At 37.0% G+C, this 18,680-nt stretch overlaps 1 protein-coding gene across 1 annotated transcript in view; it reads right to left on the reverse strand.

Moving 5' to 3' along the window:
* Positions 1-427: 427 nt before the first annotated feature.
* The window catches only part of vwa8 (von Willebrand factor A domain containing 8), a 166,877-nt gene continuing 148,624 nt past the window's right edge, over positions 428-18,680 (reverse strand). The window contains exons 41-45 of the mRNA XM_051708491.1: positions 17,942-18,067; positions 15,828-15,986; positions 4,895-4,993; positions 3,771-4,009; positions 428-1,442 (exon numbers count right to left, since the gene is read on the reverse strand). Of these exons, the coding sequence (XP_051564451.1) occupies positions 1,334-1,442; positions 3,771-4,009; positions 4,895-4,993; positions 15,828-15,986; positions 17,942-18,067 (732 nt within the window). The 3' untranslated portion in view covers positions 428-1,333. The remainder of the gene's footprint in view (positions 1,443-3,770; positions 4,010-4,894; positions 4,994-15,827; positions 15,987-17,941; positions 18,068-18,680) is intronic.

Genomic DNA, 18,680 nt, shown 5'->3' on the forward strand with positions numbered 1-18,680 from the left:
TGGATAACAATTTTTGCTTCAATAAAAAAACAAAAAAACAAAAAATATTTGAAACTGTATTTTACTCAGGTTACCTTTGTTTTATGTTATTTCTCATTTGAAGATCTAAAACAATTTAGCATGAAAAATACACAAAAACAGAATAAATCAGGATGGGGGCAAATACTTTTCCACAGCACTGTAGAAAGTAAATTTTCTGCACTTTCAAAATAAGTGATTAATTGCAATTAACTCATGAAATAAAACTTCTGTCGACTGATAGCACTCTCTCTCTATATATATAGGTAAATATTGCTGTTTATTACGGTATATATGTATACTGTATATATGTATTTTATTTTTATATTGTTGCATGTAAAGAAAAATGATTAAATATCATTCTTCCTTGTGTGCATTTAGTAAAAAGCATATGGAAAAGATGCATTGATTATTTTTACATCAATTTTTATTATATTTTAGTTCTTGCATCAAATGTTCTGAATCTACTTGGTTACAATGGCTGTTTGGTTGACATTTTGCTTCCTCTGTCTGAAAAAAACAACAACAACAACCTATGAACCCTTTTCAGAGCAAATACATACATATTGAGATTTATATTAAATATCACCAAAAAATTAAGATATAATTTATTTGTATTGCCCAGCCCTATTAAGCATACAATCAAACAAATGCACTCACCTGAGAGGGCACTTTTATCATAAGTATAGATGATGTTTAAACATAGAGCATTGAACATATGAACTTTTGACATTATCTACATGCATACATTTCTATGCATGCATGTAGATAATGTCAAAAGTTAATATGTTCAATGCTCTATGTTTAAACATCATCTATAATTGCACACTTCATGTACAAATATTCTAGTCTCATACACTTGGCTCTTGACATATAAAACTACTATGTATTTATATGAGAGATATCCCATACACAAAGCTGTGGCTCTTGTGAATTGTGACTGAAGGTGTATTGAGGGCAGACAGGTCTCTGGGATTGTTGGTAAAGATTATAATGGAATCTCTTTTGTTTCAGAAATAGAAGCTCCATTCACACAAACCAAAATCAAAATCAAAAATGGATATGGTAATGAAAATTTGGGGTGAAAATGTGCTTATTTTGTCAGTAAATCAATGTCAGAATGCAAAAAGTCCTACAAACAGGCTTAATTTACTGAATGCAAGATTTAATTTATTTTTCTTTTGATTTTAAAGTGAAATGTGACCTGGACGTGTTTTTTGCGAGATTCCCACGGTTACTACTGGATGCAGTGATCACCGTTGGTTTACCAGTGACCAGCATGTTTCTTGAGATTCACCCGACTGCTGGAGTTCTCTCAGGCACTAGACAGCATGGTGGATGTGAAAATCTGCTGAAGGATTTGAGGGATCTGCTTGGTGTCCATGGCGACAAAAGAACGTCCAGCCGGCAAAGTTTTCTGGAGCCTGTATTTCGAAGAGAGAGAAAAGAGCCCCCACCATCCCACATCAAACATTAGCAATGCAAATGAGCTTTTCCTAGCAAGTTCCTATTACTGCATGGGGGGGACGATGACAATGGCTGTCATTCATGGTGAGGCTCTGATAAGATACAGGGTCTTGGGAAAAGCCTGTTGGTTAAGAAAAGCTGAAAGAAAAGTGCCGCCTATCTCCTTTCACTCAACTGCTGCCCCTCCCTCCTCACTAATCATTCATTACTGTCATTTTGTCCCCTTTAAAGAAGGCACATGTTCAGAGCCGATTGCTCTTTAAATCACAGTGGTCATGAAAAGACAAGTGTATTTGACCACCACAGTGGTGCCTTATGTGCCCTCTGTGAGTCCAGACCCACAAAACCCAGCAAATAATGCAAACAATACACCAAAGAGAGCTGTACATAAGCCTATTGACTCTTTTTTTATATGAACCACAAAACTTAAGGGGCATGCCAATTATACATGCCACTGCAAAGATTATATGGATAATGCTAATATTAGCATAAGGAATGATAATTACATTTCAAAGTCATTATGCTTTATTGTGGTCTCCTAAACATTTTACTGCAATCAGCACTGAAATGGGCTTTATTTTTGTTTAAGAGGGACTTTTGGGCTTTGTTCACACTGCACGCAAATGCAATTTGGTTTCCAAACCCGATCTATCAGACTGACTTTTAGAGGTAGACCGATAATCTGTTTGACTGATATTTTAAACTGATATTTACACTTTTCCACTTAATCGAATATTGGTTCTTTAATATTGGGTTTATTGATCAATTTTAAAGACAGCACAACACGTGGACACGTTCTTGCGTTCACCACACAGCTAGATGGAGCACAAATCCAAACTTAGGGATCTCAAGGTGTGTTTTTCTAAGTATACTACGTTCAAATTTACACAGCTACCTAAAAATGGTATTTTTATGATGCGACGGTACCAAAGTGTGTCCAAAAACCTCCTTCTGACGCAGGTTACATTGACGGGTCCTTAGATAAGCCCTCATAATAAATCTCTGACTGATTGACAAATTCCATTGTAAAATGGATTGCTGTGAACTGTAGGCCAATGATTGGCTTATGTTCAATAATATGCAAATAAACAGCACGTTGGATTCTAAAGCAACTTTTTGTATTGTCTTAACAATGCTTAACTCCTCTGCCATGATAATGTAATGCATTTTAATTATCTGAATATATTTTATAATTTTATTATATAAAAGAATATTACAATATATTATATATATATATATATATATATATATATATATATATATATATATATATATATATTCAATATATTTGTATTTTGTAATTATATAAATATAACTATTTATAATTATTACATCATTATATATTGAATTATTGTTATTTGAGGGACTTTCTCAGCAAATATTTATATATGTGATTAATTTGATTAATTAATCGGCACACCATGTAATTCATTCAATTAAAAAAATTAATTGATTGACAGAACTAATTTCAACTAAAACTAGTCAAATAAAATCTTTGCAGACTTTACGCAATATTAGTTTTGTAAAGGAGTCCACCATGGGTTAGTGATAAATTATTCAGTTCTTATTGGGCCTAAAAGCATAAATAAAACAAGAATTAAAAATTGGTTATGCATATCGGTTATCTGACACTTAAAAACTAAAATAATCAATATCGTATCGGTTATTAAAAACCAAAACTTTTCAAGCAGTCGTTTTGCAACTGATGAAATTGTTTGTTCAGACAACAGTACAGGCAATATTGAGTATACTATATAATGATTTTTTTTTCTACAAAAAAAATGAGTAGATGTCAGCGTGGAAAGAGAAGATGGAATACAAAAAAATTTAACCTCTGCTCAGGTCTATCATGACATCTCACTGTTTTGCTGAATTAACAAGGTGCATGACAGAACATAAGCAACAGAGGCATTACTGTATTACACATTTCATGCACTTGCTGTGTCCAAAAAAAAAAAAAAAATCACTGTCATAGTTTACTATATAAGAAAAGAGTGAGTGAACAAATAATTTGAAGCAACAAATAAATGTGATTTTGATCAGGTTTGTAAAGAAATCTTTGGCTTTTCGGGCAACACAAAACTTAACTGATTTGAGTCGGATATGTTAGAAATGCAGATTTTTACTGCCATTTCATCACAGCAATTTTCCTAAAATGCTACTGCTGACACAACCCCATGGCTCTAATCCAGGCTTAACATTTAACCTAGCATGCTAATGTTTAACACATGACTGGAAGAGTTAGTGGCAGACCGAGTCAGCCTGCTGTGGGACATTAAACTCACCTGTCCGCCTGGTCTCCTAGGGAACCAATAAAGATGGCAAAGGCATTGACCTGCGGGTTACTTGTGAGGGCACGTGCGAATCGATCGGGACTGATACCGTAGCGCTCCAGGTTGGCATCACTCAACACAATGACAAAATGCTCATCGGCTTCTTCATGTGCCAGTTCCTTTACAGCGTGTTCGGTGCCCTCCAGTGTGTAGTCTCCACTCATACAGAACTGAGAGTGGGCATGCATGGTCTGGGAAAGTGGCATACATATAAAGAAGAGGTTTTAATGCATATTCAGCTGCCTGAGAGAACCTAGAGTCTCACTTGTTGGGTACTATATGCACTATATAGACACATACTGTATATGTTCTGTATGTATGGACATGTAGACATTTGCTAAACATTTTGTTTTCAGGGCATTTTCTGGGGCTGCTGAGACAGACATAGCCGTATGTTTGGGGGGTGTATTATCAAAGTCGCTTTAAGGCAAGAGACCCAATTTTTCAGTGGCCTACACTTCCTATTCATTTTCTCCATAGGGATTTAAAAAGTCAAACCAACCAACTCCAAATATATTTGAAGTTTATTGCATAATCATGAAATATATGCAAATATATAAGTAGTTTCAGATTGTATAGGGAGAATGACTCAAATGGAGAAATTGAATGGTATTTTTATTTTCAGAACCCAACTGGTGTGCTCAATAGGCATGCAAGTACAGCTGCAAGAGCAAATAAAGCATCCTCGAGGTATACCATTAAGTGGTCTGTCTTGTCCTCCATACACTGTCTCTGGTACAGTATGGTCCTGTTCAAACAATCAGTAACAAACACCAGAGCTGAAATGTAACTAATAGCATCTTGCTTTGAAAAGAAAGGAGACTGTTTATTTTAAAGGCCCCAATCAGGTTGCAATTGTGCATCAGTTCATCTCAGTCACCCAATCCCTGAAGTCATATGTCTGAGAATTTATTCTTGGCTTTTTTCCTGACATGGTCACATAAGACAACAGAAGGAATGCTAGGAGAAATACTGCTATTATGTCAGCAGAAGTTAATTCATAAGAGCATAGATTTCAAAACAAAAAGGGGAAATTAGGTCACGCCTGCAGCAGAGGCACACGCTCAGTACTGTACCTTCAAAACCTTTAGCCTCTCCTTGTTGTTCTTGGGCACTTTGTCACATCTGACCAGTTCTATGTCAAAACCGTCTCCTGAGTGTCCCATAATGTCATACTACAGAGGAAAAATAACAGGAAAGAGGAGAGGGGTTAGCCCACGCTGCCAGGAAAATAACAAGCAGACAAACAATGATATGCCCAATGCTGAAATAAACACACTTGAAGAAAATATTATTAGAAGTGCACCTTTGGGTAATTTTTTTCATAATAGAGTCCAAGTCTGAATCAAAAGTTTGGACACACCTTACTTATTCTTTATTATTGCTTTTTGTCTACATTCTAGAATAATAGTCAGTCACTAAACTGTGGAAAAACAAAAATGGAAGTATTTAAATTATTTAATGAACTAAAATGTTAAACAAATCATAACTATCTTATATTTTAGATTATTCAAAGTAGTCTAGATTACAGCTCTGCACACTCTGAACATACTCTCAAACCAACTTCATGAGATGATATCTAGGATGCATTTCCGTAACTATCCATTTCAATTTGTTCTTCTAATTCAAATTTTAGTTTTGACAAAAAGGTTTATGCAGGCACAATTGATATTTGTCTACAAAACTAACTTAAAACATTTTATCACATAGTATTTAGATAAAAGGTTTTTTAAGATCATGAAAAACATACATTCAGTCAAGTGTTCAAACTTCTGACTTGTCTGAGATATGCTGATAAAGCAGAACAAGAGCATGAAAATATAAAGGATGAGATAAAAGTGTTAAATTATTAAATAAAAGCTGGACAGCACATAGATGCTGGACATAGATGGTTGATGGTATTTTGAGTTGCATTCATGAATACTTAAAGTCAATCAAAGGAAGTTCCTTCACAACAGTCTTTGCAAAATATGAAACAGTTGATTCTACTGAAAGTCATTATTTTCCATTAAAGAAAGCAATAGGTCTACAGTATAACATGCTTTTTGGCTGGTCGCATCTGTATTATAGAGGGGACCAGGGCCGCCGATAAGGGGGTACACCGATATGATAACCGATAATTCATTCCGTGTTCCTGATTCAACATTTTGTGTGCCTGATTACAAAAACAAAAGGCTCATCTTATAAAGCCAGAAAACAAAGGAACCTGCAAGGAAGCATCTAAACTTTTCTTTTCCCACAATCATTTTCCAAATGTAGCCTTCTTTTAACCAGTTAAATATAGAAATTATATAAGGAATGCAAACAAGTCTCAAAATCACTGTAAACATGCCAATATGCTTAAAGAAACAAAATGCATGTGTTGCATAGATAAGTAAAATGGAGTGTTTACTCTGATCCAGTATGATCTTCTGAAGCAAAGTTTGCTGTGTGCTGACATGTCACATCATGCAGAATGCACCAATCAAAACCCTTATGGTGAGTAGTGTATACCTGAAAATTTATCGCAGGGGTTGGCAACCAAATCTATGTAAAATCTTGAATTGCATAAGGCGCACCCTTGCATCTCTAGAAACAGACGTTTTTTACAATCCTAGCCCACAATCCTTATTTGACTTATTAATACATAATTTTGGGTTCAGCCATATGCACGAGGCAACATTTAAAATAAATATCCGAATTTAACACTCTGGACACTTTTGTCCATACCAAGTGCAAATGCGAGATAACGGGGTGTAACTCAACTTCTCCGATTAGTTTGACAGAAAGGCTTTGCAATGGTGAAATAGGGGCAAGAACTTCCTGTTCAATACAAAACCAGGGAAGAACTCTTTCAGGTGGAAGTGACCAATGGGCCAAATGTCTAAGACTGAATGCATAATAATAAAAACAAATCTTGGGTAGGCCTAGCCCACCTTTGTCAATCGGCCTATGTAACTTATTAAAATGTAATCTGCGACGCTTACCATTCCAAATGATGGACTTCGCTATGCTATCAAATTGCTTGAAATAAGAGAGAGGGACATCTACAGGGAGAGACTGTAGCAGGTAGTTGAACTTTGGAATACAATTCATTTTAATAACATTAACCTTCCCAATCATAGATACATTTAATGAAGCCCACCTGCCCACATCGCTCGAAATTTTTTTATTAAGGGGTCAAAATTAACTCTAACTAAATCACTCAAAATTGCTGGGAATAAAATACCCAAATAATTAATGCCCTGTTTGGGCCACTGGAAGACAACCGGCTGAAAAGCCATCGCTGGGCAGTACGCTGTCACAGACAAAGCTTTGGATTTAGACCAATTGACTCTGTATCCTGAGAACTTAGAAAAGAAATTCATAATTCTGTGGAGGCAAGGCATAGATCTATAAGGGTCGGAGACGAATAATAAAATACCATCTGCGTAGAGCAAAAGCTGGAAAATCATCTTCCTTTCTTATCGCTGCTGCTAATGTTCCAGGGCAAGACAGAACAGAACCTGCCGGTTGCCCCTATCCAGAGTAAAATACTCTGATAAAAATGGAATAAATTAATCCATTTGTTTGTACCGCCGCTACCGGGTGTCTATAAAGTAACTTAATCCATCCAACAAAAGTATTCCCAAACCCGTATATTTCCAAAATCTTAAAAAGATAATCCCATTCTACCATATCAAATGCCTTTTTGGCATCAATATATAGGCAAGGCCTTAATTACCTCACCAAGCTCCTTCAAGGTTATCTCAGAATCAAGAAAATTTGTTTTGCTCAGTTGTGAGTTTAGGGAGTTCTAATGGTTCCACAAAGTTTCTAATATCTTCATCAGTAGACAAAGATGTGGAACTATAGAGATCAAAATAGAATTCTTTAAAAGTATTATTAATATCAATGGCCAAGGTAAATATTTTACCACCAGCAGATTTCACTGAGGGAATGGTAGAAAAAGACTCTCTGCTTTATATATCTAGCCAAAAGCTTCCCTGCTTTGTGCCCCGACTCAAAGTATGACTGTCTTGCCCTGAATAGCCAAAACTCCAACTTCCATGACAAAATAGTATTATATCTGTATTTCAATCAGGTCAATTATCTGAGGGCATCAGACGACATACAACCTCAACACTTTTAATATTCCCTTCCAACTCCACGAGTTCTCGTGCTTTGGAATTTTTGATGAATGAGGCATACTGTATGATCCGACCCCTAAGAACCGCCTTAAGTGCCTCCTAAGCCACGCCCACAGAGGATACTGAGGACCAGTTGGTCTCCATATAAACACTGATTTCAGCCTTTAACATTTGTTGGAATTCAGGATTTTGCAAAAGGGCAACTATTTGATTTAAAGCGCCAACTATATGATTTCTTTTTTTCCATATGTGGCAACATCTCTAAACTCACCAGGGCGTGATCTGAGACTAAGATGTTTCCAATTGAGCAATCAACAACAGATGAAATGAGGGACTTAGATACAGAAAATATCTATTCTAGAATAAATCTTATGGACTGATGAATAAAATTTATAGTCCCTACTAGATGGGTTCAAAAGTCTCCAAATATCTGTAAGACCAAGTTTTTTACACATCCTGTGAAGCATCAATGTTGCTCTAGGGGGCTTACACACTTTTGCTTCACTATGATCAAGGATTGAGTCCATCAACAGATTAAAGTCTTCTCCCAATATTATATCATGAGGGGTGCCAGCGGCTTGCAACTTCCCTTCAAGATCTATAAAAAAGCCCTGATCATCAGCGTTAGGTGCATAAATATTAGCCAAAATCATCCTTTGCCCCTGAATTTCTGCTAAAACAATAATGACTCTTCCTAATTTATTTTTAATCTGTTTGAGACATTTGAATTGTAGATGCTTACTTATCAGTGTAATGACTCCTTTGCTCTTACTTGAGCCAGCACTAAAGAAAACATGTCCACCCCATATCTTCCCGAATTTTCCATCTTCCTGCGGGGAAAGATGCATTTCTTGAAGAAAGACTACATCATATTTCTTATGTTTAAGAAAAGAAATAACCTTCCTTCTTTTTATGGGGTGCCCCAACCCATTCATATTCCACGTGGAGAGAGACAATTCACTCATATTAACATTTGACATTTTGAAATATTAGAAAAAATAGATTGTGTGTCAAAAAAAAATTATAAAGACCACATTCCAACATTAGTGCAACAATCAAACCCCAAACTTCCCCCCAAACCAAACAATCAGAAAAAAAGAAAAACGTGTGCATTAAACCCGTCCATCCCTCTAAATTCAAATAGTCCATGTACGCTTACGAGAGCCCCCGTGACAACTTTGCTGCCGGATTGCTCGAGTCCGGTGTTTCTATAAAAATTTTGTGAGACAGAATTACACAACAGAAGATAATCTATAAAACAAACTCCAGCCAATAGGCAGAATAAACACACAGAAAGTGTAGATTCATCCACATAACTGTCCCGAAGGTGTGTTCCTCCACAAAACATGCTCCAGCTGCTAGCAGATCCAGCACAAAAAACAAACAAAAAAAAGCCGTTCAGTTTCCTCGGGCATTGAAACGAATGTTCAGTGAGCCGGCCCACTCGACTGCTACATGAGTGCAACAAATGACCCAATCACTCCAATGTCCTGCAAGAAATACTCCACAAAACTCATAAGCACAAAGAACATGCAGATTCATCCACAACACTGTCCCGAAGGAGTTATATTCCACAAAACAAACTCCAGCCGCTAGGCCGAACAGCACAAAAAGAAACAAAAAAGCAGCCAGACTCCTCGGACGGTCAGGTGAATGCTAAGTGAGTCAGGCTCACTTGGCTGCAACGTGAGAACCACAAAATAACTTACTCAGTCCATTGACTTTATGAAGGACATGGGTTGTTGGGGACATGTAAATATTTTGTGGCCATCCTTAGCATTTATTCTCAATTTGGACCTTCCACTGATGTAAGAGTTTCTTGCATTCTTTGAATCTATCACGTTTCTCTCTTCTCGAATTCGCAAAGTCTGGGAACAAGAAAATGCTGTGATTCTTTCAAGAAAGTCTTCCTTTACTCCTCGCCTCACGTAAAACGGGATCTTTATCGGATGATCTCAGAAATTTGGCCAGAATTGATCAGGGCCTGTCTCCCTCAGTGGATCGCCGAGCCGGAACCCTGTGAGCTCGCTTGATTTCCAGCTTATGGCTTGTTATGTCGAGCAGATTCGGAAAGAGCCCGTCCAGGAATTCCACCATATTCTGACCCTCTGCTCCATCAGGAATTCCAACAATTCTGACCTTATTCTGTCGGTCACGGTTCTCCATATCTTCCAGCTTCTCCCAGACACACTCCAAATCTGCCTTGGTCGCTAGAGGATTAGCAGCTAATTCCCTGACTCCAAATAGTCAATCCGTTTCTCGACATCCCCCACTCTTGTAACCATCTCAGTAAATTTCATCTCCATGGCAGTGATCGATCTACGTATTAAAGCAACCTCATTCCAAGTCAGCAACGACCTTCGGCAGCATTGCCGACATGTTCATCAATTGTCGCTGAATTTCCTTCACCTCACTGGCCAAATCGGCTCCCAGGCTTGCTGCTCGGGGGCTTCAGCTTGAGCACATAAGTGTCTTTTAATGTCTCCAGAGCCCGAGGATTTTGAATTCTTTGATATATTGTCTTCCTAGAACAGTTAAGAATCAGAATCAGCGCAGAGCTCGCTGTTCACACGTCCGAACCGCACATGGCGCCATGCAACATTTTTATTTCCTGGTCAATGGTTGTGCATGTATGTGATTGTATCCAAAATTTCGGTTTCTATTTTGCATTTTTGCATATGCAAAACCCAATGATTATGATATAATCATGATCCTGCATGTGAATTTTCACAGAGCATCCTGTGAAAGTGCTTTAATGAAAGAAAATATGTCCTTTTGTACAAAATGAGTTAACACAGTTAATGTCACTGTAAGACTGTCACAAAAATATCAGCAGTAATTCAGATCTCACCAAAGATGCTCAGTCTAATTTGATCTCTGAAACTAAATTTGCATTAGACATTGTAATGGTACATGTTTTTGTAAAGCAAAATGCATCGTCCCCCTGATGGCACAATCCATACAGTATGAGACTAAAGCTGTCTGTATACAGTTTGGCTTTGACCATCAGAGGAAAATAAAGAAAGTACCATATGTCTAAATGCAAATTAATTAAAGGTTCAACATTAACTGTTTTCTCTCTGTGGTTATTCCCATTTCAGGTTGCAATCTCGTGAGGGACAGATGCCAAAAGGTTTCTGATCCCCCTGCATCAAGCCATGACAACAAATTGACCATGCAGGAAATGGGTGCAAGGGCAATCTAAAGGGGCCATTTACACCTCACAGCACTACAAAAAAATAAAATAAAATTAGCTATACGGCCTCCCGGTTTAGCGCCGGAACCAAATTGATTACTGATCACATTGTGTGGAATCTTAAATATTTCTTATATAATGTCAAACATTTTTCAAAATCACGCAGATGGATAATCATAGCACGCAAGCAACAGTGAGAGAGGAGTAGGCTATTTTATTTATATGAAGTTTTCGCACTTACATTCCAATCTACATCTTGATGTAATCCTTCCTCATGTTCACGCAGCATGTTTTCATCAGCTAAATGGGAAACTAAACACTATTACAGTGTGACGAGACTCGCGCTGCACATGCAAGCCATTCGCGCGTTACAAGACGATCAACTATTTAGCCTTTTTCGGTGAATCGCACCTGCACAATCCTAAAACTTTATTTCCAGGCTTAATGTGTATTTTGAATAGACTGGGTTTATATTTTCTTATGATTTCTTTCTTTTAGTCTTTTAATGTAATTTTAAGTGTGACCATGGTTTAAGGAGGGTGTACCTGTATGCTGGGTTGGAAATCTCAAAGAATAATAGTGGTGTTTTCCTTATTACATCACGTGTTGTTCTGAAAGCAAAAAGAAACAAATGAAACACTGGCTGTCATCCGTAGGCTATCAGCCGCGCAGCCTGACCAAAGCAAAGCGGGGGCGTTTACTCGCGCGATTAACCGAAAGTGAAGCGCTGCCGGCTCGTGATGCACGAATGGCGAATGGAGTCTGTTGGGTCTACTGCAGACTCGTCACATTTGAACTTTTTGTTTAGCCTCCCATTAAGCTCATGAAAACACGCTGCGTGATCATGAGGAAGGATTACATCAAGACGTAGATTGGAATGCAGCTGCGGAATTTATATAAATAGTCTACTCCTCTCTTGCCATTGCCGGAGTGCCAGTGATTACCCCTCCCACGTGCCAATGCTGGCATGCGTGCCATAGGTTGCCGACCCCTGATTATCGGCTTTCATATATCGGCCGATAACGATATGGCCGCCAATATACTGTGCATCCTTAAATTTTATATTATTATAATGATTTTTATAACAATGTAATTAATAAAAAATAAAAAAATGATAAAAATGGGTTTATATATTAAATAACCAAATTGTAATGCCTATTTTTGTATAATCCAGTCACTGAATTAAATTTATAAATGAAAAGTACTTCCTCTTATATAATTTTCTCTTAATTTGGAACTTTACAAACATAGTCAAATTCATAGTCAATTTTGTTTTAAATTAACATAACCATAATGCTAAATATCACATTATTCCACATTTCAATCTGATGTTGTTGAATAATATTATTATTATTAATATTATTAAGTTTCCTCAAGGAACTCAACACCTTCTCAAAGCAAGGCAACAAAGGAAATAATCCCTTATAAAAAAATTAAAAAAAACATTTCATTAGGCTCTTAATGATTTAAGTCATCCCTGTAGAAAATATTTGAATATCTGAAAGCAAACATGGCCGGTTTGTTTCCTAATATCTAACATCATTCGAATAGAATTTTATTAAGGGTGATGATGTGTAGCTTAAAAAACCCGCATGACACATAGTTGTTGCCACATTACAGTGTTTTAGCTGTTTTCCTCATCAGTGATGGTTAGAACTTTGGGCTCTCTAGCTGTTTGAGATGTTTGACTTCCTCCATAGTGCTTTAAGGTAGAAAAAACTCAATAGGAATTCAAATGGGTCATGTATGTTTGTTTTTTTTTCTACCATGATAGAGAGAAACCAGATTGAGTAGTGCAAATGATTCCGCTCTGCCCTCTCCTGTCTCTGGAGTACAATTAGTAAGCCTGCTGGACTCGTGTGCACTTGCATGATCCAGAGATAGCGCACGCGAAAATCACGTGAGACACAGCTGCGTGTGTCAGATGATAAGCATATTTAGAACGTGAAATGAATGTCATTGAATTGAAAGTGCATGCCAGTGAAACTGGTCAGTGCCAGTCTCAGTGAAGCCGCTCTGCTCTCATCCTCCATTTCTCTGACAGAATGTGTACCGCGTATGTGTTATGTGATTAGAATGATGTGCACATTTTAAGTAACCGCGATAGAGACGATAATCCAAAATTAATACTTTTCAAATTTGTCAAATTTCTACCAGTTTATCGTGTCTACTGGTATATCGCCCACCTGCAATCAGAGATACTGTATGTCTAATATTAGATTTAACCATAAAAATCATTTGAAAAAACGATAGTGTGGATAGTCACTTTTCATGTTAGCCTGACGGCCATATGTTGTCTAAGAGGGTAGTTCGTGGTCATAAAAAGCAGTTATGTGGGCCAGACTTTCTGCTGATAGTCTTTGATTTTTAACATAAAAAAAACTTCAAATACACACTTCATCTTCAATGGCCAAATAGAAAGGGTTTAAATCATCACAACATTCATGATATTCAGTGATTTTGTATTGTCAATATATTGAGTAAATATTCAATATATCACCCATCCCTAGATCTGACCCCACACATTCAAAAGTTTGGTGCACATCAGAGGAGAGCAGTATAATGTCCGCCATTGACTCTCACGACTGCATATCTTCTGCTGCTCTCCTCCCACAGATAGCCCAGGATGGAGATTACAGATCATCTTTTGTGTGGCTGCTACAAATCTGCAAGCAGCACCCAACAAGAGCCGTGATTCACTGCTGCCAGAGCATCTGCCAACAGCTCAGCCAAGCAGTACAGAGAGAGAGAGAGAGAGAAAGTGAGAGATGGAGAGAGACAGAGACATCAAGTAAAAGAGAGAAAGACAGAGAGAGAGAGAGAGAGAGAGAGAGAGAGAGAGAGAGAGAGAGAGAGAGAGAGAGAGGCCTCCCTGAGAGCTGCTAACCACTAATCAACCTTAACCAGCATGACCATCCCTAAGGCAACTGCTCTGCACTGACTATGTGGCAGCTTCTGGGCATATTTCACAGAATCCTATTCCATCATTCCTATTTCCATGGCAACCTCCATTACAGTGTGTCAGTATGTGTCATGGGGATACCCCCATTACTCATCAGAACATTTTCACCCTTTGAGGAAGTAAACAGAAGGGCTGTTTCCATAGTGTGTTGCCTTGGAGATGGTTTATTGTGAACCAATTGCTGGGTTTATTTAGTTATGAAAGTGTTTGTGGTGAAAAGATCGTGCTAGATGATATAGCATCTATGTTAGAACTCTGTGTTCTACTGAAGCCATGGGATGACCATCAAAATTAGATTCACAGATGTGTGAATTTGCTTGAGTATAAAATCAATGGTTCACAAAGCACATGACTTGACTCACAATTGATCTCTGTAGAGTTTGACGTTAGCATGTTGCTAGAATAACAACATAATATGCATCAAGATAATAAGCATAAAGATAGCATAGCACAAACAAATATTTGGTAAAATGGTCAATGTAAATACTTGTAAATAGTACAATTTATGCATGTAAAGAATAAACATGTAGTAAAACTTATGTATGCAATATGCAAAGCATAACTATTATTATCTCACATACTTATTCTTCTGTACAAAACTCTGGCACCTAACTCGTCCCACACAGTTTGTCGTACACACACGAATGAGGTGTCAAATCGAATGGCCTACTGAGGAGACGTGTGATATGACTTTTATAAGAGATCAGGCATACCATGTTTTCACGGCCGGTGAAAAATCACCCCAAAAAATCCCACAGACTTTACATTGACGGAAAATTTGTAGGATCATATCTCCAGATCAGAAAGACATAGAGACATGGGGGCAGGCTATTTTGACTCGGGCTAGCAAGCAGACTTTGTATATCACCTTGGGAACTTCTTAGCCATGCCCTAGCAACTATCCAGAGCACCCTAGAAACCAACCCCATTGACTTCCATTCAAAATTGCTCTTTGGATATCTTCGGCTCAGAATGTCATATAGACTTCAGGGTTGGCTCTTTTGTCTCAGGCTACCAAGAAGCCTTTTTTGTATCACCCTGGCAACTGCCTAACAACCAGATGGAACACCCTCGCAACCATAAATCAACAACGATATCTCTGCACCAGAACATCATACAGACATGGGGTTGGCCTCTTTTAACTTGCGGCAGTTGGTGGGAAATTGTGGTGACGAGACTTGCCACGGCAAGCACCACTCACATTTTATTTAGAAAATTTACGTATCTAGTTATTGGAAAACTTGGAATTTGTAAATTTTTAAAAAGCTAGAATGTGACCAAAATTATGAAAACCTAATGATAAAATAAAATGTGTAAAATGTATATTTTGTAATGTACCAAATTAGAAGGTCCCCTGTATAATTAACAGCATTAGCTAAGTGACAATTTCTTTCCTATGTTAGGAAAATGGACATTTAACTAAAATATACCTGAAATATTATTGATTATTATCATTAATAATAATCAATATTATTGAAAATGTTAAATTATATAGTCTTTGGTACACATCTTTGGTTTTGTGTCGGTGAAGGGGTACTTCAGCCTTACTGAAGGAGCTGTGGGGGTACTTATGGCAAAAAAAAAGTTGGGAAACACTGTCTTAGAAGGCAGCATAATTATGTTGCCTACTTTTGGAACAGCCTTTGTGTCGGGAGCACGCCTGTGATGCCTTAAACTGCTGCTTACGTAAGAAGCTCACTAGGTGTGGGAACAGAGCCAATGACTGATTGTCAACATCTCACTTTAAACTTGTGCTCATAGCTTTCGAGCGCCTCCATCACCATACACACAGCCTCCATGGAGCGCTCCAGACGTCCGTCCACACCGTTAAAGCGGTACATGCTGCCAGAGACGTCTGCAAGCAGACGTAAGCGCTTCGGCTTCTGCTGAGGAGACCCAAGCTGCAACCAGACCAAAAGAAAAATACATAAGTCATCCACACTTGGGACCAGACTGACATACTATATTTTTTTAAGAAAATAATTTTAATACATTCACTATGTGGTTCTCTTAATTGCAGCCTTGTATTTGCCCAGGCTCTTCTTCTGAAGGGTTTTATAGAGAAATGTTTTCAAAGAGGTTTCTAATGGCTTATACAGGAGCCACATAATGTATTGTGGCACCACACTCTGACAGTCAATCTAGAAAGCAGACTTTACTATGGTAAAACAGTAAATATAACATGCCCATCTTTCCCTGCTGTCTGCTAAATTGCAATTTAACTGATACCAGTAGTAAGATTATTTTGAAGAAACAACTGGAACAGAGGCCCCATTTACACCTGGTATTAAAATGCATTTTGGGTGATCCGCTTATGGGATGAAGCTAATTGTGTGAAAGGGGTCCAAAACATTTTAAGATTTGTCCACTTTATTACTACATTCGTAGGTGGTTGAATTTGCTAGAAAATGCATGTGACCATACTGAGCTCATGCGTTCGAATCTGCCAGCTGCTCACCTGTATATCGACTGCAGCGCTAAAACAAGAGTTTGAATCTTTGCCCTCTAATCGGAAAACTTAAAAGTACGTATCCATATACATGCACAAGAACTTCACGGAAATTCTTCAGTGTGTCAAATATCAGCATGCAGTGACACAGATGAGAAGCGCACACATGTGAAGCTCAATTAATACACGTACTTTACTACAATAACTGATAATTCTGCTCTAATCATTATGTTTGCACTTAAAGTATAATTGGAAGTTTTCTTTATGCTTTCTTTTTGTTCTTTTACTTTTTTGGACTTTATTATTATGCAGTCATACACTAACACATTGCTTGACATATATATTCATGAATTCAGACAACCTCCCCTCGAAATTCGAACACTAGTGATCAAAAGAGACGCATATAATGACCAGGTGTAAACGGTGACATCTCACCTGAAATCTTATGATCAGATCACCAGAATCACATCTTAAAACCAGGTGTAAACAGGGCCAGAAAGAAATGAAAAAAATTAAATATGACTTGTGCATTATATTCCTATATTTTAAGGAATGTTTTAAAGAGGTTTGATGTTATTGAAGTAGCCGTCATATTTAATTTAGGTGCTTTATTAATGATTTGATTTGAGAGTGAATTACAACTTAATTTTGTTTGGTTAATTTCACAAAGTTTGCTTCAGAAGACTTGGAATGCAGTGCATGGTATTGAGACAGAGTGATCAGGACCCTGACGCGAAGGCGTGTAATAACTAATGTTAACATATAAACCTTTTGATTTTAAGAATTTATTAGTATATGTTCAAATTAATATTAAACAAGATTAATAAGTGCTGTAAAAGTATTGTTCATTGTTAGTTTATGTTAACTTATGTTGTTAACTAATGTCAACAACTGGAACCTTATTGTAAAGTGTTACAGATTTTTCTTTTTTGGAGCTTGACAGACCAGTCACTCTTGGATTATGGCAAATAAACCCTGTGAAGACTTTTTAAAAATTACTCTTTTGTATTTCAAGGAAGAAAGTATGTTATTTTGGGCTGAACTATTCCTTTTAGAATATAACTTTGGATCAAAAGGTTTTTATAATGACAATAATGAAAAACATAAATTCAGTCAAGTGTACCCACATTTTTGATAATGCATTAATAAAATGTCAAGGTATTGCCACATGTCCAAATATGCAAGCCATTGTTATGATGATACTTTTTTGCTAGTGTATATAATCATGTTTAATTAACAAAACAATAAATGGAATGCAATAAATGGATACCACTAGATAGAGAGATAAATTAGTGCTTAAATCAGATAAATTAGTTTAAATGTTGCCGATAATTTTTAATTTCAATATTTCTTTGAACAGCATGCTCTGTGGATTTTTCTCTGTTTTTCTGAGTGTTTCTCTCTCACCTCAGGTTCCAGCTCTCCTCTGCGTTTATAAATGGCTTTCTCTCCTGTCAGACCATCAATGATCTTTGCATCATCCAGCTCACCGAGAGCCTGATTCCTCAGCCACTGCCTCTCCTTCCCTTTAGCCTGAAACACAAAGACAATTCACATCATATGCTTTTGCAAAACAATCATCTGCAATAGTGAAGATCAAAACTGAAGGGTTTTACATAAAGTAGGTGTGAGTGCTGTAATTAAAATCTTATATCCCAGTCAAACTCTTGCATCACATATGGACATTTTATATCATGGTAATGGAATATCTCACAATATACTTTTTAATTTTTAATTTTTTGCTATAAATTAAACAAAAAATAGTTTACATACTAAATAACCATGTGGTAATGCCCATTTTTAGAACATCCAGTAAATAAAAAATAAAAAAAGCCTTTACATTAAGTAACACTTAAATAAAAAACAAAAGACTCAAAAAACTACTATTATAAAACAGATATTTCTGACTCTAAATTTTGATAGGTTGAGCCACATTGAAAGCCGTTTTAAAATAGTTGATAAATGCGCAAAAGGACACATGATATATTGTGGCAAGAAAAGTATGTGAACCCTTTGAAATTAGCTGGTTTTCTGCATTAATTGGTTATAAAATGTGATCTCATCTTCATCAAAGTCACAAGTATAGACAAACACGATGTGCTTAAGCTAACAACATACAAACAATTATAATCTTTCATGTCTTTCT

Source organism: Myxocyprinus asiaticus, chromosome 10, assembly GCF_019703515.2.
Source record: "Myxocyprinus asiaticus isolate MX2 ecotype Aquarium Trade chromosome 10, UBuf_Myxa_2, whole genome shotgun sequence".
In the NCBI taxonomy this organism is placed as follows: domain Eukaryota; kingdom Metazoa; phylum Chordata; class Actinopteri; order Cypriniformes; family Catostomidae; genus Myxocyprinus; species Myxocyprinus asiaticus.